Source organism: Grammomys surdaster, unplaced genomic scaffold, assembly GCF_004785775.1.
Source record: "Grammomys surdaster isolate TR1022 unplaced genomic scaffold, NIH_TR_1.0 173, whole genome shotgun sequence".
In the NCBI taxonomy this organism is placed as follows: domain Eukaryota; kingdom Metazoa; phylum Chordata; class Mammalia; order Rodentia; family Muridae; genus Grammomys; species Grammomys surdaster.
The window spans coordinates 1949825-1974684 of NW_021604621.1; the positions used below are offsets into that span (position 1 = coordinate 1949825).

The 24860-nt window shown below is 37.5% G+C and overlaps 1 protein-coding gene across 1 annotated transcript in view; it reads right to left on the reverse strand.

The window, feature by feature from the left end:
* Col4a6 (collagen type IV alpha 6 chain) overlaps window positions 1-24251 on the reverse strand; it is a 302326-nt gene extending 278075 nt beyond the window's left edge. Inside the window, exons 1-2 of the mRNA XM_028767474.1 lie at window positions 23989-24251; window positions 23732-23783 (exon numbers count right to left, since the gene is read on the reverse strand). Coding sequence (XP_028623307.1) covers window positions 23732-23783; window positions 23989-23999 — 63 coding nt within the window. The 5' untranslated portion in view covers window positions 24000-24251. The remainder of the gene's footprint in view (window positions 1-23731; window positions 23784-23988) is intronic.
* Window positions 24252-24860: the final 609 nt, after the last annotated feature.

Genomic DNA, 24860 nt, shown 5'->3' on the forward strand with positions numbered 1-24860 from the left:
TTAGTACACTACATAGTATGCAGCAGTATCTCATTTACTCTTCACAATTCTGTGAGATAGGGAATCTTATCTTACCAGTTCCATAATTTCAGGCTTGGATCAGTTCAAAGGACTAAAGTCACCTTTGCAAGGCCTCACTGCTAGGAAGTGGGAAAGCTAGAATGAACCAGAGTCTAACACAAACTTTTGTGCTTCCAAGTACTATGGCAAAGAGAAATTCCCAACAGTTCATTAACCAAAAGCTCCAGTGTGCTATTCATTTTGATTATAGCCCTTCAAAGACAGTAGGCAAGGCATTAGGCTGGGAGTGGATCAGATGTCAAATTTTGTGCTGAAGGCTATGCTCCTATTAAGAACAACTGTGACCAAAGATCAAAGGTTAGGAAGCTCCAGATCTCCCAAGGAATGACTAATGAGACTTTCTCCATCAATGTTTTCCCTAAGCTGGGAAGGGCCAATGTTTTTGTTTATCTCAAGCAGCTCATCACAATTGCATCCTTTGAGGTCTTCCCCCATTTTCCTCTTTTGAGTTTCAGAAGAAAACACCCCCAGAGATGGTGAGAAACTGAGTTTTGAAGGAAGGAAGTCTAGAGACTTGTTGGAAAACAGCAGGACAAAAAATTATAGAGAAGGGATCAGTATGTTTTCTGAAGAGCCTATCTCAAGGGTAGAATTCAAAGTGGAGCCCATGGAATGCTTTCAAACTGTGGAGAGGGCTTTAAAGCAGGGAAGCCAGAAGAAAACATAACCATTCAGCTGATGATCCTCCATAATTTTGTACTTCTGTAATCTTGAATTACCTGTTGATGCAACATTTATTGAACACTTATTCTGAGCAAAAGCATTTTATTTTGTGTATTGGTAAGAACACAGTAAAACAGTTCAGGGCTTCAAAGAAATGTTCAGTAAGGACAAAAGGGTTCAGACATAGAAAGTGGATGCTACCTTAGAGCTCTTAAGAAAAATATTGAGTTTTAATTTAAAGAAACACTAAATTTACCGGCTCTCAGTAGGTTTTCTAAAAATAAAACGTGAAAGAATTGAGAAATATCATGGAAGAAGATAATCCAAATTCTGTCTGCACCAAAATTCTTTCAGAAAGGATTTATGTTGTAATTTTAAAATATTTATGCCATCTCAGAATGTTTGCCTATAAGTGTGTCATTCATATATCCTCTCAGTATATGTATCTTTAATAATACAATGTTATTCTTTTAGGGTAAACTGGGCTTTAACTTGCACTAGCTAGAAAATATCTAATCATTTATGACAGTCTAGTTTCTACTTCTATGTTATCAAGTGACATTGGTACCAAAACCTCAATTTTCATTTTGTATGACTGACAAATGAGTTGAGTTTTTAAAGTTTAAACAGAGACTGTTTATTCCAAAACAACAATTTCTCCTAAACGTTTAATAACAGTTATCTGTCTAGACATCAACTCATACAGAGAAGGCAGGGAAACCTGGGAGAGGGTAAAATGATCAACATCTGCAGAAATGAAAAAATTGGACACAGGAGAGGTAAATGAAAAATAAATAAATACATTACACTCAAGTGTGGTGATTAATGTGCAGGAAAGATAAGCTCAGGGGTGGACCAAGGCAGTCAGCAGTTAATGTCTCCTTTTTAAAATCTTGCCAGTAAATCATAATTACATGCCAGGGTCATAATATCTTTTTGAGAAGCTACATTTCATTTGGCAAAGTGTCTTAAAAATATGAGGAAACAAAAAACAACACAAATTGATGATCATGCTAAGTGTACCATTTAATTTCAACATTCCAGGTGATAAAAGAACTAGGTAAATCTGTCCTCCCAGGGACATAGAAGGGAGAAGTCTTAAATAAAGACTATGAAAATGTTTAGGGTCTTGTATACACATCCATTATTATGTGGAAACTTAGCTTCGACCCGAGCAATGAGCACAGCAGGTAGAAATGAAGCAACTCAAGGAGAGATGAAGTTACGTGCCTAAGGGTCAGAGTCAAAGGTTTGCCCCAATTGGTACTGAGTTTCCATTAATCTCAACCCACTGAAATAGAGGGTTAGATAGGGATATTAGGTCATGTGTTAATTTACTTGATTCACAATGTTCTAATATAACTGTAGGAAAAACACAATGAGATATTTACTTCAACTTCTTTGAATTGCAATTATGTGAGACTTGAAAATCCAGGTGCCTGTGTGTGCCAAAATTAATGCTTAGAACATGAAGCTTTATTGCAGATCCTGAAGGCATTTCAAATGCATCTCTTTAGCTTCATTTCCCCCTTCAAGTGCTATTCAAGAGGAAGGGCCTGTTCGATGTTGAGGCTAGAGATGGGATCAAAGGGAGGAAAGAGATTTATGGAGACTATGAAAGAGAGGCCAGAGGGGTGGCTTTTGTATGTGGGGGCGCTGAATTTTATGGGCAAACCCAGGCATTTTCACAAAAGCGAATCTGAATCTCAATGAAGACAGGGAAGAGATAAGCCATATCAGAGAGAAAAAAAAAGTCTCAGAATAAAGGCATTAGTGTTGTTTTAAAGGAAATGCAGGAAATGTGGCCTGGACCTATCCAGAAAGGTTGCTCTGTGAGTGATAGATGGTGTCAGTCAACTTGAAGCCATAACTAGATTTCTTAAAACAAGAGTGGTATGTAGCACGGGCTTATAATTATAGGAGAGGATCTGTCACTGCACTAGGATACTGATTTACATTGTTGCAGATAGAAGACAGCACACTGGGCAGAGATTCTGTATCCCTTCCTCCTTAGGAATATGGATAGAGATAGCCTCTAGCTTTCTGTGCGTAATCATATTGTGTTAGAAAGCATTCAAGTAGATACAGTGCAGCCAAAACTGTAGAAAGAGAGTGCAAGCAAAAGTGAAGGGGAAGGATGCATGACCCTGACATGACAGTTAGATCTGTGGAGCTATCTCTGCACTCCACTACTACCCCACCAATGTGACAAGAGCCTTACTTACATGCTTTGAGTTCCACTGTGACATTCTGATAGTCAAACAAAAACTCATGTCCCCACTTCCACTCTATGGAAATGGAGACTGTGATGATATAGGAAAGTGGGCATTGACAGCCAGTTTATAATGAATTGAGTGGGCACACAGCTGTGGATCAACTAACCACTGCATAACAAAGGACCTAGTAGGCACTGCCCAGAATTTCCCATTACAGTTAACAAGTTTCTGGTGTAATATAAAAAGAGATCTGCACAGCCTGGAGGCCTGACCAATAAATATGCTGTTTTCATGCCAGAGAATCAAGGCTGAAGAGGCAACTTTCTATTGAAAGGATTATTAGTCACTGCTGCACAGACTAGAGCATTTGATTCATTTATTCCTGGTTGAAGAAAGTAGAAGGTCAATTATACCTTACTGTGGAACTGTGAAGAGAATGTACCTTAAATACTTAGGATTCTTGTTTCGTGATGTCAAGGATTTAATGTAGGGCTCATGTTAGACAAGTCCTTGCCATTTATATAATTCTCTCTTATTACAGGGTTATTATGCCAACTAAAATAACGCAAGGGTATTGTTGTTGTTGTTGTTGTTAAAGTTTTATTTGGAGATCTTTATGCAACAGAACAGCTAGCACCAATGTCACAAAAGTGTTTGTATAACTGTTATCCTGACAGGAAGATCAGGAAGGAGTTCAAGGTCAATCTTGCCTACCTGGTGAATTCAGGGCCATCCTGGGCTACATGAGACCTAGTTGAAAAAATCATTTTATTAAAAAAAAATCCCAAATGAAAGTACTAATGTAACAATTCATGTGGAAGAAGGTACTTGATTTAATAGAACACATGTTAAAAGAAATAAGATGATTGAGTTGAGTCCATGGAGGGTCTGGCTTACAGAATTGATCATGACATCAGGGGTGATTAGGGTCATTCCACTCTATCTACAGGTTACGTAGCAGAGTCTATAATACTCTGGATGAAAAGATGAGAGGATGGGCATTGGAAGAGATAGGCATCTCAATGCTTCTAGCCATAAATATCTACTGCCTGAGCTGTCTATTTTAAACAGTCAAGTATTTCCCATGGCAAAAGCTAACGGCCAGGTAGGAGTTAAAAATCAATTGCTGCTATTTTTTCAGGGACAGTGTAGGTAATGGCTATTAGTTTTTATCTGTACAGAGATTTCAGAAGCATCACATCCTCCTGATACATTAATTAAAGATTCTATTCTCTCATGTAATTTGTGACAAAGAGCTTGAATTGAGGATTAAATCTATGCCTACTGAATAGAGAGCACAGGGAATTCATTGACATAAAAATTTCAGTGTGTTTTGAATGGGGCTCTAACAAAACTGTTCAAAATTATGCTCTGTAGTCAGTGACTAATAGCTTGAGGAGGAAAAGATTATATTCAATTTGCTGTGAACTACAACAATGATCAGTTTCAATAGAAAATGCTCGAAGGAAGAATGAAATATAATAGGACGGGGATCTAATGTCCCAGAAATCTTGATATTATCTCCCAAATTTTCTCTCTAATTGGTAAGATATTAATGCAAAGGCCCATCCTAAGGCTCACTCTCCATCAACATGGAGGAAGAAGAACGTTATCTTACTCAACTGATCACACTTTGGAATCCATAGTCTTCTAACATTGTGGCATTTCATCATAGTAGGACACGCACAGTGCTTTGATGGGCACTTGGGCAAGCCTGTGGGGTCTGAGTCCTTTTCTTTTCATGAAAGCCAGTGAAACTCTACCCCTAGCATATAGTAGCAGTGGGAAAAACAAACATGTCTTTAAAGCAGATTTGTATCATTGCTCAGCAGTTTCTAACTCCAGTCTAGACGACCAATTGTAGAGAATTTCAGAGAAAAGGGATTAATGGAAGTGTGCCAGAATAGCCAGGGCTTACTATCTGGAGGCAGCACTACTTCAGTGGACCTTAGCAAATGAGTACAGTTTTTCTTCTTTCCAGCTAATTGATCTCATGTAAACAGGATTTTTAAAGGACTATAAATATTACCACAAAAAGCCTACACCACAAACCCCTCTCTTACAGCACATATCAAACGCTACAGATCGCCTCAATTCAGAATCAAGGGAAGACATTTTTTTCCTGTGAATAAGATCTATAAATGGAAGAGCAAAGCTGTGAAATCATTCTTTCATGCTGCAAACAAAATGTCAATCCTGCTAAGAAACCTTTCCTGAGTATAGTGGTCTCAAATGGATTCTTCCCTCAGTCACGCCAACCAATTATATTTGGACTTAATGTCTCCCAAATATGCCCAACCTGCAGTTCCAGGATTGCTACAAATGCAGCCTAGCCTATGTATTATATACATATAAACTTACTTAAAAAACAATGGATTTTTAATCAAAATATACCCACACATGAAAATACCACAGTGAAGACCATTATTATATATAACTAATAAATGTTAATAGAAATATTATTGGATCATTTTCTACTTTCCTTCGAAAATTCAATCACACAGTTCTCAAGAATGGTATGAAAAGGTTGAATATGGCTGTCCCTGAGGAAGCTTTTAGTAAAATAGTGGTCCTTTTTCTTAGGTGTGATTGTACTGGGTCACAAGATGGGTAAAATAACAGACAATATAGGATTGTAGAAAAACTGACCCATTCAACTTATGGCTGTGTAAATGGTGTTCAGTCAGTCATATAGGTGATCACTTATTATTAAGCCCTGGTCTCTTTCATACACAAAATGGATAGCTTATCCCATTCCTAGTTCAAATCGGATAAAAGAGTGCTCTTTAACCAGACTTGTGATGGTGGTATCATCATCATTGTTATGTTCGTCATTTCAGTCTTTGAAGCCTGTGGAGTATTCCCTCTGGAAGAATCATACTCATTTCAATTCATTAGTTGCAAAAAAAAAAAAAAGAGTTCTCATTATGCATAATTATTACTTTTAGAAGCCTAGCCTAAAGAGAATTTCTTCTTTTTTCCTTTTCCTTTTCTTTTTTTTCTTTGTTTTTTCTATTTTTGAGACAGAGTCTAACCGTATAATCATGACTAGCTTGAAAGTCACAGAAATCTACCTGCTTCTGCCTCCTAAGTGCTTCTGGCTATTAGAGAACTTTTAAGTAATGCATATTGGGCTGCATATTGGAAATAAGACATCCAAAGGAAATTTGACTATAATATTCACCCTCTACTTGAGAAATAACATTGAGGACCAAGAAAGATGAAATGACAGTAATTTTGAATGCAAGAGTGGTGGTCATAAAGGAAAAATCATGCTAGAATATCTACTGTTGAATTTAAATCCACAGATTCACGGTCTTTGTAGAAACCTAAGTATATTTTTGGCATGCGTAGAATTTCGCATCCTTTTCCATTCTTCCTGTTTGCCCTTCTTTACATCCAGTGATAAAAGTGTGAATGGCAATGATGAATCACCAATTAGAATCTAGTTAGGTATCGTCACAAATTGCACTTTCTTCACTTGGTAGCATTATGATTCTCAGAAAGCTATCTATGTAATTTTTCTGAGTGTCAGGTTACTCATTTGTAAAATGGAGTAATGACAGTAAAAATATTCATTGTTATTGTTGAAATACATAATACATATGTCACAGCCTTCCTTTACAAATATCGTCAATAATGAGTCAGCCTTTACAGGTATTCATTATATCTTTCAAAACTATCCTATTCAAATTTTTAGCAAAAACCAAATGAAAGAAAGAAAGAAAAATGAAAGGAAAAAAGAAAGAAAGATATTAGTAATGGTGTATAAATTCCTTGTATTTTGTTGTAAGTAATTTAGGGTAATGTATAAGAGTGGTCAAAGGGAGGGACGTAATTTTAGATCGAGGGACACTTCTGTAGTGGAGATCTCTTAAGATTAATGAATGGACTAATATTAACCAATGGTAAAGCCGACTTAAAATTTAGTTTATTCTTTTTACCTCATGAATTTAAGAATGGCGCCTTCTCTTTCTGTCTCTGTCTCTCTGTCTCTGTCTCTCTCTCTCCCTGTGTGTGTGTATGTCTGTCTGCCTTTCTCTCTGCGCGTCTTCATGTTGGTGTATTGTGTAATATTAGTTTGCTATTACAACAATGATTCTTAAAGTTAAAAATTTGTGAATCCCCACAAACTCACTTGCTGACATTTACATGTGAGACTCACGTAATAGAAGCAAAAATGCTTTTCTAGCTCTTAAATGATTTGATACAATAAGTAGGTCTAATAAGAACAATGCTAGCTCACTCACCTCTAAGTATAGCCATAATCTAGCTGTTCTAATGATGTGCATATTTTGGAGACTATTTTAAAGTCGTTTGGATGAATTTTCCTTCATTCTTTGAAAGCCTAACATTTAAACCCATAGTTACTGTAGAAAGTAAAAGGGCACTGAAAGACAAGCCATGGCTACAAAATGCAAATGATTATGATAATGTTCACAAAGGTCATGGCAGATTGGCAGAGAGTCGGGAATTGTTGAAGATGGGTGATAGGAACATGGGATCATATTGTACTGTTCTCTCTGCTTTATGTATGAAAGTTTCCAGAAGAAAAAAAAAACCTGACCTTATTACTTAATGACTATAATAAAAGACTCTGTGAGAAAATATGGAAGAGAGCTCCATTACCACAGACATGTGATGAACAAAACTGCCATTGCACTGATGGCCTTGTGGCTCTACACGAATAACGCCACTTTCAGTGTGAAGAATAACAAGATCACCTGGCACCAGAGGATGAGTAGTCTTGCAAACTATTAGGCAATATTCAAATGATTTCTATGTGACATTTTTGACAGGTCCCTAGTCTACAAATTATAAATCATATACAACTCAAATTCCTCATCTACATCCTGAGTAAGGAAGAGATGTGGTACAGACTGAGTGGTTCTTACCTGAAATGTTTAGGAAAAGAAGTATTTACAGTTTATTTTAAGCAGGTGACATAGAATATTTATATGTACATAGTAAAATATTTTAGGGATGGCACTCAAGTCTAAGCATCAAGCTCATGTATCATTCATATACACATTAAACCCATAAGCTAAAAGTGACTTTATATAATATTTTTTAATAATTCTATATATGAAACAAAGTTTCTTTTGTTTAGAATTTTCTCCTCATGGGTTCATGCTGGCATGCAAAATATTTTGGATTTTTGGAACATTCTAGATATTGTATTTTTGGATCCGAGTTGCTCGAACTATTTCTGTAGGTATTCTGGACCACACTTGTTATGTGTTCTAATAAGAATCTTGTGCCTGTGTATTGACATGTTATAATAGAGATGCCCCCTCTATCATCTATGATTTTTAGTAATGATCTATTCAGCTGGACCCTTTTATTAAGCCATCAGGGGACAATTTAGTTAAGGTGGTGGCATCTTTGAAGAACTTCATGATATATACAACAGCATGTCATACCAAGTGTAGTTCCTAATTAAGAAAGCATGACAGTACAGTGATGTTACAAGATGCTTTCAAAAAGCCACCTACTCTATTTACAATTTTTATTCTTGGTCATTATTTGACTATCTCAAATAACTCCTGGTCATTATTTGAATATCCCAAATACTAGTAAAAAACCAACCTAGAACAATGCAATCTATGCAATGGCTTGTTTTAGGTGGAAATGCAGGAAGGGTAATAGAAATTCTTCATTTCCGTCTTAGTAAAACTCAGGATCCTGTGGCTGATCAACACGGGGCCAGTTATTTATTTGTTTGGAGAAAGAAGACAGGTTTGTTGAAATAAGAATTCTGGGAATCTGATTTTATGACCTGGAATTCAATTCATCAAAATACTTAAAAGAAGACATTCAGATGTAAATTTTCACCTGTTCAAGATTAAAGGGCCAGATTCTGTTGTTACCACTTGTCTTAGGGAGTAAATCACAGCAGTCAGTTAGACAACTCTCTTTATAGTAGGACCTGACACAGTAAAAGGACAATCCTGAGTTTCAGTTCAGCTTCCTCTAATGCAGGACCAATTAGTCACATGCCCTTGGGCAAATCATTTAATCCCATCTTTATGGTCAAAGGATCGATCACAAAATAATAGTTATTCCTTTACCACAGCAGTAAACAGTAGGAGGCAAGTGAGAGTCAAAGGAGGACTACTTCCTTGACACTAAATTTTCTGAGTTAATGTATCTGTTTATCACTGGGAGGCACAACAGCTACAACACCAAACGGTAGAAGGAATATCAATCCTGTGTGAACACACACACACACACACACACACACACACACACACACTGACATTGAACAGCAAAACCTGCAGTATACACAAAGTCATCAAATAGATAAAAAATGTTTGGATTCTGCAGAGGCAAGGACCCATTGGTTATTTCATGCAACTGAACTGTAGAACTGAGCTATAGCAACGTAACGTATCCTATCCTAGGAAAAGGGATGGCAAGGTTCATTCCTTGTTTATATATACAGCATATCCATTGTGTACTGCCGTTCATTGAATATTTCCTGCCCTTCTTCTTCAAGACACATGCTAGGATGTTATTTCTTGATTTCTATCAAGGCTGATCAATGCACATGAGAAAAGATGACACATGTCTCACCTGTAAATAATATTCAGTTACCAACACAGTAAAAGAGCTCCAAAGCTTTCTTTGACTTGCTACAACAAGCAGTATGCCAGATTATATCTTCTCCATTTGGGTCCCAAACTAAGAAACAGGTACTGTTTCCACAGAGACCACAATGGATATGCTGTATATATAAACAAGGAATGAACCTTGGTTATTTCATGCAACTGAACTGTAGAACTGAGCTATAGCAACGTAACGTATCCTATCCTAGGAAAAGGGATGGCATTCATAAGGTCGAGTAACCTACCAAACAGTGGGCCGTTAGCTTAGCTGCTTTTCTCTGGGCATATGAACTTCTGTAAGATCCTTGCTATTTCTCAAAGGCTTGTACTTTAAATGTTATTCAATTTTATTATGAATATGAGCTGAAGCGTGTCACTGCTGCCTGCAGTTAATAGTGGACAAGAAAAACTAAAGAGGACAGCTCAGGCAGGAAAGGACAGGCTTAGGGCCTGGGTAACTTGATATAATTCCTTCCTCTCATTCTCTTCCAAGTAAATAGTGACTGAAAGTCATGTGGCTCTTCAGTGGCTCATCCAGAATAAGTAGCCCCAGGCCAGTATGACACAAGCAGGTTATCCTTTCTAATAGAGTCGGCACCTTCACCTGTCAGTCTCTTCAGCAGCAGAATGTGAGAAAAGCAGTACAAACAGGAGGAAGTAACATTTTTTTTTATCCCCTGAGGCCCTTAAGGATAACCAGGCTAAGAATAGTTTTATAAACTGGGGGATGAAATTACACACACACACACACACACACACACACACACACACCCCTACAACATTTAAAGCTAACTAATCTTTACCTCAGTTAATTTCTCCCAAAGTCTCAGGGGAACACAAATCCTCCCCTAACCAGCTCTACTAATAGATATAGGGCTGTTACTAGTTTAATGAAGAAAACTGCAGAAAGTTAAGGCAGTAATTGTTGGTTGCCTTCTTGGCAAGATCTCTGTCTTCTAGAAACGTATTGTAGAAGGGATTAGAAAATGATGAGCCACGGCCCGGTGACGTGACAATTCACTGTTTATGGCAGCTACAATCTACTGAGCACATATAGTAATTAAGGATGTTAGGAACATTCTAGCGAATCCTCCCAACTATATGAGCTAGCTTTTAAATTTTCCACACAAATAGACTGAGGTATAAGAAGGTATAAAGACCAAAGGAAAGGGACCACAATTGCAGGCAAAGTGGTATTGCAGCAATGCTCACAATAGCCAAGATATACAGTTAGTCTGGGTGCCCATTAGCAGATGAATGGATAAAGAAAACATCTATATGCTTAGTCAGTTTTGTGTGTATTTATGTCATTTGTGTGTTTGTGTGTATATATGGATGCTCACTTGTGTGTGAGCACATACAAGTATGCTCACCTGTGTATGAGCATAAACACACACACACACACATACACACACACACACACACACAGAGGCCTGAAGTTGACGTTGGATGTGTCTGCTTTTTTCAATTTGCACTTTATTAGCTGAGACAATTTCTCACTGACTTCAGAACTCACCTACTTTACCAGCTTTAGCTAGACAGCTTTCCCCGGAGATCTTTATCTTTGCCCTTTCAATGTTGGTATTATAGGTGACTATCAGAATTCTTATGATCTAAAATATTTGCTAATGATTGATTAAGTGGAAAAATGGCCATGTAACAGAATAACTCTGTTTATAGGAAATACATATTTAACTCTTTAGGGATGCCATGGCATCGTGCTGTCAACTTACTTCACAATGGTAAAAGAAAAAAAAATCCATTAAAACTGTCATTTCACTCCTTTAGCATTGAATATACTAGATTAACTTCAAAAACTTACTAAACAACTTAAAAATTACAGAAAAGTTTCAAATATAGTGCCAATAGAAGGCCTCAAATGAACACATACAAATGAATATGTAGATTACAGGGTGAACATAACTAAACTTATAGATGAATGCTTGTAAATGAATCTTTCAAACCATAGGAGTTAGACTCGATTTGACCCTGAAGCACTATGTTTTATTTAAAAATTTATTTATTTATTTATGTTTATTTAAAAATTGACCTTTACACTTCTCTATACACTAAAAATCAGGACTTTCACCTGTAGCAGCCATTGAGGAAAGTTGGGAACTTTGGGACTTTAGTGACTGGCAAAATCAAGCCGAGAGGTTCAAAGCCATTACTGGACTCCAGAGCAAGTCTTCAAGCATGACTACTGTACCTTCAGTTCTGAGCATAACCGTGGGGTGTAAAAGCAGTAAGGGGCAGATCTGACAGGAAGGAGAAACAGGAGAACCTGGAAATTAAAGGGTTGCAACGGCAAGTTTTTGACACAGAATATACTTCTGCTTTGTTCTCATCAGTCCCCTGAGACATAAAACTCAGAAAAATGAGGGCTGGAAACATGGGTCAATAGTACACCATTTACTTAGCAAAGAATGATTTCCTAGGATCCATCCATGCACAAGCACACACACACACACACACACACACACACAGAGAGAGAGAGAGAGAGAGAGAGAGAGGCAGGCATGCTGAAGAGGGAGGAGAGAGAAATGTCCACACACACGTGAATGCTAGTCAGCGGTTCTTTTTTTTTTTTCCTTTAAAAGATTTTTTCATACAATATATTTTGGTCACATTCTTTTCCTCCTCCAATTCCCCCCAGATCTTCTCTTTTGCCTTAAATGTGAGATTAAACAACAACAACATGAAAAGCCCACTAAATTTGATACTTATATTATAAATTCCAAATTCCAAATTCCATGTGTTATGCTTTCTTTACAGAAAAGAAATGTATGCAAATGGTAGTAGCATGGTAAATAGTATTTAAGAAGAGAAAAGATGATGTGACTCCAGAGTCTTAAAAGCATGTGCTTCCAATGGAAGGGAATTTGCTGGGTACCAGGAGAGACATGAAAAGTGTTTATAAATGTTTTCTTCTTAAACTACCTCAGTAATTCAATGAATTGGGTGCTGTTGTTTCACACATAGAATGGTGAGACACACATATGTTAAAATGATTTTCTCAAAGAGAAAAAGAACCAGGATATTGCAGATGAAATTTGATGAAAAATTTAATTCCATCCCTCCTGGTCTGTAGCAATATCTGTCTGATGGATTCTCCTGTTATGAATTACATCAGCATCAAATACACCACACATCAGTGGTGTCTACACCTACAAAGCACTGCAATAACTGCTATTTGGGGGAAATAGTAAAGTAGTCACTGAGTTTTCCCTATTCTTCTTATACCTCATAGTTGTTTGAACATTTGATGGTATGTGTCCTATATCCTTACTATGACCCCATCTACTCATTTACCCATCCATTTGTTCAACTATCGATACATCCAACTAATCTTTGCCTCTAGGCTGTTCCTTTATGTTATCCTCCCAAATTACTTCTCTTATCCCTTCCCCTGCTCAATGGCAGCATGTCCACTCAATACAAGCCAAATTCATCTCGGCATTGATGTTAAGGCCTCCCATAACTTGACCCTGTTTCAATTCTGCACATTTATTTCCCTTTGCTCCACAAAAATCAGTCTGTGCTTGATCCCCTAAGTTCCTCCACTTAACCATATTTATACCTGCTCTAGCTGCACTAGGTGGTTACTCATAGTGTTCACTGCAAAACCAAATTTGACTGAGGTCAACTGGGGGCTGAAATATAGCCTGCTTCATGCTCAAATAGGAGTGTGGCCTAGAGCAGAGCTATATTTGCTTAGTGGAAAGGGTGCCTTTTTAGTTTAAAAATATTTTGGGAGACAAAGTATCATTATTTAACTCTGGCTAGCCTAGAACTAACTATGGAGACCAGTCTGAACTTCATCTCACAGAGATCTTCTTGCCCCTGTCTCCTGAGTGCTAGGAGTAAAAGCATACCTGGTCAAGAATGGCCTTTTTAGGATGGGGAACTAGGGTTAGCCACTGGAAAGTCCCATACTGCAGGGAAGCAAGAGGCTTCTAGGAGCCAATTGTGATGACTTTAGTAGAGATTCCCAACAAAGGGGAGATACAACCTGTAGAGACCACCTCCAATAGATAGATACAGCCCCTAGTTGAGGGATGAGGCCACCTACCCACCTCAAAATTTTAAACCCAGAAATGTTCCTGTCCAAAGGAAAGACAGATTGAAAAATGGAACAGACTGAAAGATAGACTACCCAGAGACCTCCTCACTTAGGGATCTATCCCATCTGCACACACCAAACCCCTATACCATTGCTGATGCCAAGAAGCACTTGCTGACAAGAGCCTGATATGGCTGTTCCCTGAGAGGTTCTACCAGCACTTAACCGATATAGATGCAGATACTTACAGCCAACCATTGGACTGATCCAGGGGGACCCCAATGGAAGAGCTAGAGGAAGGACTAAAGGAGCTTAAGGGGATTGCAACCCCATAGAAAGAACAAAATCAACTAACTGGACCACCCATAGCTCCCAGGAACTAAACTACCAACATGGAGGGACCCATGACTCCAGATACGTATGTAGCAGAGGATGGTCTTGTAGGGCATCAACGGGAGGGGAGGGAGGCACGATGCCCCAGCATAAGGGGATGTTAGAGTGGTGAGGTGGGACTGGGTGAAGGAGCACCCTCATAAAGACAAAGAGGAGAGGGGAGGGGGATGGGGTGCGGAGGTTTGTGGAGGAGTAACTGGGAGGGGGCTATCATTTGAAATATAAATGAATAAAATGATTTTAAAAAAAGAATGCCCTTTCTGTTTCCTTATAGACATTATATGGTTGATGGAACACTGATTCGTTTTCTACCCTTTCATTAGAACCATCTAATATAATTATAATTTTAATGTAAAACACAAATCCAGGCAAATACAAGTATGTTCATAGAGATCCAGAGAAGAAAACTTGAAGTCTGGAATCTTCCAGAAAATTGAGAGAGAAATGTTTCAGGTTTTGTTTTCTGTCTTTTTTAGGAGCAGGTCAGGTAGTACACTTGTGAAGCCTTCTGTAACTACAGTGTTCACTGACCTCATCTTTCTGTCTCCAGCAGTTCGTACTGTCCTATGACTTTTAATGAAGATTGAAGAGGTAGTTCAACAATTCTACACTATCAGACTTTAATTTCAGTACAAATATAGTCTAAACTTTAAAAAGTAGTAAAACAAAGTATGTACTATGGAGATGTATTAGATTCTATCTATTTAAATATTGGGGAAACATCACTATCATGTTAGTATATGTTGCAAAGTTCATTTGTGTGTGTATGTATTTATGTGCGAGAGGGATGGTGACAGAGAAAGAGGCTTGTGGGAAATCGACTGGGAAATACAAGTTTCTGTTTAAATGGGGATTGCCTTGAGATGGCAATGGAAAGTATTAATTCAAAAAACCCTTTACCTAATAAGATGCGTTATTAAAGTACATCAGAATTTTCTTAACATTGTATAACCGAAATAAAGCAGAGATAGCTGGGAACTAAACTGTCTTTGGTGTAAGTTCAGATTTTTTTTTTTGCCTTCTTTTCAGTTTTTTCCTTCTTACTGACTTATTAACAAGATACTTATTTTTCTCTGGTTTTTATTCTGGGGAACTGCATGTGATTTTGTTGGGAAGAAAGTCTATATACTGCTGTAGAATTCTTAAAACTTTTGTAATAAATTCTTTCTTTTTCTTTAATAATATCAGCATTATTAGCTACAAGAATATTATGGTTCTCTCAAGCTAGGCACTAAAAGGAATTTATGCAATTTTATCATGATTCAATGGGGATTACTCTGTACTGTCTCCTTGACTTTAAGGGAATTGCTATATTCACAAGCAGAATTAAGGAGTCACAGAAAAAAAATGCTCACTCAAAGCTTAAAAGATGCAGAAAATATCACTTAATGTTTATTCCCTCAAGAAAAAAATGTCTTTGTGTCTTTTGGAGACCACTTTTGCCTTCAAAAAAGGCCCAGGCCAGTATATTCCAGGAAAGCCTGGCATCTATGAAATGTATGTTTCATGGTCAAAGAAGTTAGTCAGAGTAGCACAGGTTTCCCTTAAAACAAGGGAAGCAGATTGAAAGATAATGGCAAGCTAGCCAGCCTCACTGATGTTTAACAAAGGACAAAGATTTCAAAGATGCCCTGTGAGGTGCCTTTTCTGGGACCCACACGGAAGAAGAGAACCAATTCCCACAAGTTGTCCTCTGGTTTACACATGCATACCAAGATACACACCTGTAGCCAGGCGGTGGTGCAGCATGCCTTTAATCCCAGCACTTGGGAGGCAGAGGCAGGTGGATCTCTGAGTTCGAGACCAGCCTGGTCTACAGAGTGAGTTCCAGGACAGCCAGGGCTACACAGAGAAACCCTGTCTCGAAAAACAAAACAAAACAACAAAAAAAAGATATATACCTGTGCACACACAGGAACACACATCTAATAGAGATAAAATGTAAAATAGAAAAAAATCACTTTTGTGCTTGGTAACTTCTAAGGTGCACATAGAAAAATTAAACATGTTTTCCTTGAAAAAAAACAAAAGAAGAAGAATCTTTAGTGGATGGAGGCCAGGATCTCCATGGGAGGTCACAAAGGTAGGGCTGGAAAGCTGAAGCAGCTTTGGGTAATGTGGAACAAGTTTAATAACAAACTCAAAGCTTTTTCTCCCATAGAAGGCTTGAAAAACATATTTAACAAATAATCAAGCACGTTTTTTTCCTCTAAACTCTTCCCACAATGGTTTCACCATTGTATTTTCAGGAAAGCGCCCATTCCAGTGAGTGGAAAAGAATGACAGAAATAGTCATTTAAAAGTGAATCTATTTAATAATTTTTCTAAGACCATAGTTTATAATGAGGTTTGTATTTGAATGTAGATGTATTTGTCTCTGAACACAAAGTGCTTTGTTTTGAGTCATTCTATAATGAACTAGATTCCAGAAAATGACCTGCAGAGTGGCATATGACACCCATAAGAAGCCTGAGAAGACGACGGACATGAAGGCTTTGTTACCAGGTGTCTTTAGGTTTAAAATCTGGACTTCAGCAATCTCAGTAAGGTAGGTATAGCTTCCCACCAACACAATATTAAAGATATAAGTAATAGTGAAAGCAAGAAAAGGTATAATAAATGTGGCCACAAAGGAAAGAGGAACAAAGAAGTCCAGTGTCTCCCAGGTGCATTTTCCAAATGTCAGATCTAAAGAAAACTACATCAAGTAATATGTTAAAACTCTGAACTTTTGAAGACTTGATATAATGATAGCAAAACAAGAGGGAAATAAATCTGAAGCATTTCTTATACTTTAAAATCACTTTCTCAGACCTTTACAACGTGCATTTAATTGAGTTTCCTTTGGACTTGACACCAAGATCCTGACATGAGTTTTAGCTTTACACATACAGCAAGGCATATGCTTTAATTCAGCACTCCTGGTCCAGTTTTAATCTTATTCAGCACCAAGCCTTCATCCTGTATGCTCCAGGGTGTCCTGTAAGGTGATCTGATAAGTTGTCAGAACTGTGTGAAATCTCTTCCTGAGAGACAACTTCCTCTTCTGGCTAGCACCAAGCTTCATTCAGATCTTTTCCTTCTCCCAGTATGAGATGCCTGGGGAAATTACATTGCCTTTGCGTTCATTGTTTTAGTAGACTGATAGTCAAAGAGAGAAGAATAAATGTCCCTCTTTAGAATATCTCTACTCCTGCTTAGATGGCTTCAGATTGCCTACACTTTGTAAATCTGGAGGAGAGAGATCTACCTTGCAGGAATGAGTCCTCCATGAATAAATGATTCACTAGTACAATTTACAGACTCACATAGATAAACAGGCCAGAGTATAGGTATTAAGATGATGCTTTTAAGATTCCTCTAGCTAATTTCTCAAAATGTATTGAGTCACATCATGTTAGGAGTTGACATTTCTCTTCCCATTGTCAACCAGAATGTACAGCACACAGTAGGCTCTAGATAAATTTTCACTGAAGGAAAACAAGAACAGTGAAGGGCAAAGAACAAACAGTGGCAGCCATAAGAAAACAGAAAGGAAAATTAGAGAAAAATCAATTATTAAATTAGACCTTAAGGGAATAAGAACACAGCCATACATAAACACAGTAGGAAGGCTGAATATTTGAAAAAATGGAAAAGATAGGCATAAAAATATGCTTTGCAAATTGAGCCAACATCAGAAGGATAACTGGGATGCAAACTTGAGTTCCATGGTACAAGAGGAGAGGGGGTAGGATGGTACTAAGGGGTGCCCTGATCCTGTTTGTTTTAGAATAAGCACCATGGCTTTTGGAGAGGAAGGCTATCAGCAAAGGGGGTGGAGCAGCAGGAGAGGACTGCAGCCAGAAAAGCTCTGTTTGTTTGTAGAGACTCCAGATAAGAGATGATAAAAAGCCTCAATTGGAGACAGCACTCTAGGCTGTGCTTTTACCTAATTCTGCCTTTTCTTAGATTTGTGAGCTTGGCTAAACCTTAAATATCATGACATGAAAATACTCGTCCTAGATTACTTCACAGGATAGCCTGGAGCCATTTATGAAATAATGAGAGAACACTTTGTAAACTGGAAACACTGCTAGATATTTGTTATTGTACTAGACATGGGGAAAACAATGAGGGCAATATTAAAACATGACCATGGCAGGAGAGAGATTCTAGAAACAAGATCTTCTCTGATATCTCCCCTTTGCTCATCTACCTATGTGTCATTTGTCAAAACTGGGAATTTAGTTTTAATATTCCACTGAAATAGCAATAAATAGAGGATAATTGTCAGAGGTGGAATGAGAATGTGAGACCTTCTTTGTATACAGTGGGTTCCCATGACCTCATTTAAATTTGCAAACCACAATAATACCTAAGGAGCAAGATATGATGTCCTTTTCTGGTGATGAAAAACTGAACCACAGGAAAGTACATTAAACCACACAACTAGGAACTACTGTGGATAGAGGCAGCATTTAGCAAAATCATTTTCTATCATCTCTTAGACATTTCACCATTGAATAGTTATATATATATATATATATATATATATATATATATATATATATATATATAATCAGTGTGTGTGTGCTGGTGTGTGTGCGTGTGTGTGTGTATGTGCAGGAGGAACATGCATATGTGGAGGTCAGAGGGCAATTTTGTGGAGTTGGTTATCTCCATCTTAATTGTGCTGTGGGGGATAAAGCTCTTGTCACTTACTGAGTCCTCTCATTGAATCCGGCATTCTTATTTGTTTTGTTAAAATGATCTATATTGGATTAGTAACTCTTAAGATATGCAAAGAAAGGACAATTTCTGCAGCCCATTGACAGTAAACTTGTATATTCACTAGAAAATCATGTACTAACCACAAATGACATGTCTGGTAGTGCTGTGGTCCTTTGGAATACCAAGTTGAAGAGGTCTGTAATTATTTCATTAAGTCAATGACATTTGATGTAGGTATGAAAGGCTAGGTAAGAATTCACTGAATAGAAGCAAAGGTATAATATGGAGGGATGTATAATAGATATAGATGACAACATACCCAATAGCAAAGAAAGGAAAAAAAACAAAAAAACAAAAACCAAACCAAAACAAAAAACCAAAAAAAAAACAAAACATGGTATGAGAATAGTGAAAATTTTAGTTTAAGAGTGCAGGAAGGTGGGGAGGTGGGAGTGTGGGGGGTAGGTAGGGGTTACATCTGCAGAGAAGAAGAAGGAGGGGTGAGGGGGTAGGGGGTTCCTGGGTGGGTGGGGGATGGGGTAAGGGGACAACATATGAAATGTAAATAAGACATCCAATAAAAAAAAAAGAGTGCAGGAAGGAGAAACACCAAACTATGAGCCTGGAAAGATATATAAAGAATGAATTGAAAGCCTTTAATTTTCCAAACCAAGCATATGTGCATTTTCTTATGGGAGAAATGGGAGATGAACAGAAGTTTTACACCTAGAGATAACATGCTTGGAATTTTTTCTTAGCAAACTAACCCTTGTGGCATTATAGATTTTATAACAAATGTACTGAAGTAGAAGAGTCAGTTCAGAAGCTATAGATATAGGGTGATTGGGTCTAGAATCAATGGAGTGTGTGTGGATGAAAGCGCTAGTCTACAGATTTTTAATAAAATTGGTAGAACTTGTCGATGATTTGGACAGGAAGAGTGGTGATTGATTCTGTAGTTTGTTCCTGAAACTGAATGGATAATGAAGAAAGCAAAAGAGGGGAAAAAAAGGCTGCAGTTGAAATGTAAAGAGAAAGACTAGAAAATAGTTTTCTCTTTAGATATACTGTGTTTGGGCAAAAGAAATAATAGCTGGTTTTAGGCGAGTGCTTATACTAAACTCCAGACGCTGTTTTTAAGCGAGAGACAGGACTTAGTAGGCAGTTGGAAATAGAGTTGGAGCTCAGAGTGACAGCTTCACTCAGAATAAATCTGTCACAATATTAGGACATGAAACTATCAAGATTGTGAGTTCCCTACTAAAGATCATGCCTAAGTTGTTCATCACTGGAATATTAGGGCTGAACACATTACTTCCATTATAGAGGTCTCTGAATAAATATCCATTGAACACATAACGCTTTTAAAATCTCGAAGAACCATTGGCTAACGAGCCACAGTATTCTGAAAATCAGAAAGAGTATTTCAGCAGGATTAGAAAATGGGAAACTGAAAGTAGGAAAGACAGAATGGAGGTTGGAACACAATCATTTTGCTTGGTATTAGTAGCTGAAAGAACACGATCGGAATGGTGTAGGCTCAGTCTGGACTGTAATACAGTACTAAAGAAGAGAATAAAATAAAAGAGAAATTAGCTTCAATGACTGAGAGGGTCATACTTATGGGAAAAAAATTAAATTATATATTTTTCCATTTCTGAGTTTGATTTTGGCTTTTGATTTGCTTTTAAAATGTAGAAGAGTTCAATACTTGCTGTAGAAAAGAAACTGTAGGTAGAGGCCTACCTTGTAGTGTGGTTATAGAAATAGACTCCACATTTCTTTGTGTATGGGCACTTTTTGTTTTGTTTTATTTTAGTGCTTTTTATTTATTTATTTGCTCATTTGTTTTGAGATTTTTTTTCTTTAGAGAAAGACAGGAAGAACATGAAGTTCATTGAGTAAGAAGGTGTGGAGTTGGGGGAGGGGAGAGAATATGATGAGAATACATTGTATGGAAACATTTTAAAGAAAAAAAACAGGTACACAGACACATAAAAAATAAAGGAGAAAGGAATTTTATCAATTCCTTTCTCTTAAAAAATATATCTCAACTTACTTTTTTGATCATTTCATACATGCCTACAATGTGTTTTTATCAGAGTCATCCCCATTCCCTCCTCTCTTCCTCTTCATGTACTCCATCATTACTTCACCCCCTGAACTTCATATATCCTTCTTTTTTTTTAACATGTTGAGTCCACTTAGCACTGCCGGTATGTGGGTGATTGTAGGGCCACTGGAGCATGAAAACCTACAGGGGGCTGATGGCTCCTGAACATTAAACAGCATTCATCCTTTGATGACTACTATAATGACTGGGCCAGTGACAATGTAAAAAACCAACCTGGGTATGTTTGGACTTTTGAAAGAAATAGGCTAGTATTACAATGAGATCTTTACTTGAATATGGATGGCAAAGTTGTTCTTATTCTTTATTCTCCTCCCCTCCCAAATAAGTGTCCCATTAGTCTTTTGACTTCATATATGCTTGGATGTACTGGAGACTTTTATGAATGTACTCTTGGATACAGATAGAATGATTTAAAAGCATAAGGATTCACAAAACTTTAGGGTACATTTAATTTCCTAGACATGACAGTCTAGGATGAGACTTGTAGTTTTTTTCTAGGTTTTTCTAATAGGATACAATACATGAAGATAATTGAAAGCAGTCTTCATCAAGGAACATAATGAGCAGCATTGTATAGGAAAAAAAACACCCAAGTTTCTAGAGCGTAGGTAGCTACATTTTTTTTTCTTTTTAAATTTCTGCGTGTTGCATCTAATCTACAGCAGCCCCTTATGGACTTGAGCACTTAACTAAAGGATTCCTGGTGTTCTGCAATCCTACGTTCTGTCTCACTAAGAAAAACCTTGCAGATAGTTCATCTGAAAAACAAACGTAATGGATTTTAACATTTAGTTTTCCATTTTTTTATATTGAATTGCTTTGCAAATTCTTAAAATGCTCAAAAGCAACTACATAACCCTGTCTTTAATTGCTTACCAATATTCCATTATTGGAGAGTTAATTCTCACAGCATGAAGATGCTCTCTCATAATGAAGTCTAACGGAGCTCTCATCGATGCATTTGTAAGTTATTTGCACTGATATCACTCAAACAAAGTACTGTGAATTCACATGCCTACAACCATCTGAAAAGCAGAAAACAGCACAAAAAACCAGAGAATAGGCTCAGGTTGAGACTAGATGAGACACAATTCGAGGACGTTAAGAGGAAAAAAAAAATCCCTTCAGTAATAGCATCTTCTGAGAAAGTATTTTGTGACTCATCTCTTTTTCTCTTTGCCATAAAAAACACTTTCCAACACCAAAGATGCTGTGAACAAGTAAAGAAGACTGAATACAGCAGTTCCGGACTTACAGCAACAGAATAAGTATTGTCAATGGACTTCAAGGTTCATTCCAATCTTACCATAGTTAATGGCAAGGTTACCTTGTAATATAATGAGACAAATGTATACAACCCAGATGTAGAGATCCACTTCAATGCTTGGAAAGACTGAAAACTTTATTCACTACCATAGCAAATAAAGATATGGTATCCCAGAAATGCTTGTCTATCTACAATAATCAAATGTTTTTCCTTAAAAAAAGAAAAAAGAAACAAACAAACAAACAAAAAACAATCAACCAACCAACCAAAGAACCAACCTAATAAACTAAAACTAGCCAGAGACTGAAATTAAAAGTTTTACAAGAGGTATTCTACATTAAAACAACAACAACAAAACAGCACAAGACTCCTGGACAAAGTGAAATCAAAGGCTGACATTTTCAATAAATGTAGTGTAAACCCTTGAGGAAACTCACATCTAAGCTTATATACTGGAAGAATAGGGCAGAAAAGTGAACAAGAATCTGAGATCAATATTTCTTCATACAAAGATTAGCAGAAACATATTTAAGAGCTGATAATCAGACTTAAAGGGTCACAAATTTAGAATTCAATCTTCCAGTATTTTTCTTTCTTTATAAGAAATCATTCACCTCCCTGATTTTTTTTTTTTTTACAGACCTCATGTTAGGACAAAGTGTGTTAGTAATCTTACTGACTGAAATAAGCATGGCTCTAAAATTGTATTTAAAACAGTTTTAAAAGAGCCAATCAGTTAAAATAATTACAATTCTCAAGATAAAAAATTAAAAAATGTTTATTCATTGCTTGTATTCTAAGTGACTTGGATTTTTATAAAGAGGTTGTTTTTTTAAAACAACGTATTATTTGAACATGACAACTAAGTTTATTTTTGCCAGCATAACTAACTAGCTCAACTGAAAAAATAGCATAACTGATCATTTAGTCACTTCACCTTTGTGAAATTATCCTACTAATTGCATTCAATGCTTGTCTACTTTCTGGGATCCATTAAACTTCTCTTGACCCGAATTCCTTTGCCTGGAGTTTCTATAAGTTCATGGATAATACCTAAACAGTCCACAAAAGGTTAAGTTTTAGAAAGCTTATTTGTCCTAAGCATTTAACCTTTTGATGTATGAAAGGACCTACAAGCAAATATAAACTTTAATTCCCATCTTACTGCTGCCACATTCAAGTCTGCCCTTTATGCTCTCTTTTCACTCTCAAACTTATGCGTCAATCCACCTTCTCACAGTTAGGGAAAACTATGTTTCTTCAGCTTTGCAGATCTGCCTATCGGTGCAAAAGAAAACATCAGAGGTCAGTCATCTAAAGCTGTCCTGAGACATTCACAAATGCGTGCATCTTGCATTGTCCGCCTCTAATTTTCGTTTTCTAAACCTACACGGATGTTTTAAGACAGGAAAATTGTTGAGTCCTGAGAGCATTAGGTTAACACTGTAGCTTTAGGCTAACGTTATACTTGCTTTCCTCTTCAAGACACCCATTAACTCCTATTAGAGAGGCTCCATTTGGTGCAACTCTCTGTTACCCCCAACATAAGCATAAGAAGAAGAGGGGGGAAGGGGGGGTCTTTTGAAGCCTTACCGCTTCTGCCAGTTCTTTGGTCAAGCATAAGGAAACCAGGAACAGCCACAATCTGAAAGGAGAGAGAGAGAGAGAGAGAGAGTGAGAAACATGGGCTCTCTGGACTACAGGGTCCTGAGTGAGAAAGTGGTCCCCGGGCTCCCTTTTGACTCCCACTCCCACTTTTCCACAGTGACAGAAGTGCAAGTATAGTCCTGGCTTGGGAAAGCAGCCCAAAGTTGGAAAGAGTAGGGGGGTTCTGAGCAGCAACAGCTCACCCAGGGTGCATGCTTGTGGCTGCTCCGGAGTTGGGTCCCAGGAGACTGCTAAGCTGCTCCGCGGCGCGGGCTCATCTGGGCTCCGTTGATGCTTGGCAGTGTGTTTCTTACTCAGGACAGTGTAAGGGGGGCGGGTTGGCTTAGTTTAGAAGAAACTAAAGTCAGCTGCTAGAAAAAAAATTGCCCCAAAGGAAAACACACTCAGTGGTGCCCGCTACAACTTCTAGTACTCAGGAGATAGTTCCATGCGCCCAGGGAGGAAGGAATGGAGGGGAACGGGGCGGGGCTGTCTGCTGTCAATCACCTCCCCCTACCTTGGGAAGCTGCTTCTCTTTCTCAATTTCAAGCACCTCTGCACATAACAGTTCCAAAGCTTCATTCATAGGTATCTAGAGACCTCTAAACAAGAATCTATGCAAGTAGGCACTATACATTTCCATAAAGTAACACATGAATAGATTTGGGTACACTAATACTACATAGGCAGATAGTCCTGAAAGAGCCCTTGCACAAAGGCCCAAATGCATGGATTTATTCTAACTTTCTGATTGTTCACTAAACTTTTGGGAAGGTGAGGAGGGGATCTCTGCAGTTGTAAGCCTACAATCTCTAAACCCACTAGAACTGAGGATGAATTGGTCCTTATAAAACTGATTCAAAATATAAAGAATGTAATTAATCTCAGGGACTGAGAATATAAATGTTCTGAAGAATTCTTGAGCAAATTCCTGAAAGGCACTCCAAGGACTCCTCGTAATGTTTATTTATTTATTTATTTTTGGTTCTTAAAGTGTCTATAAGAGTTATCAAAGCAATATACGTGACTTCTTCACTTGGGAGACACCATTTCAACTACTATTGACTCCATATAA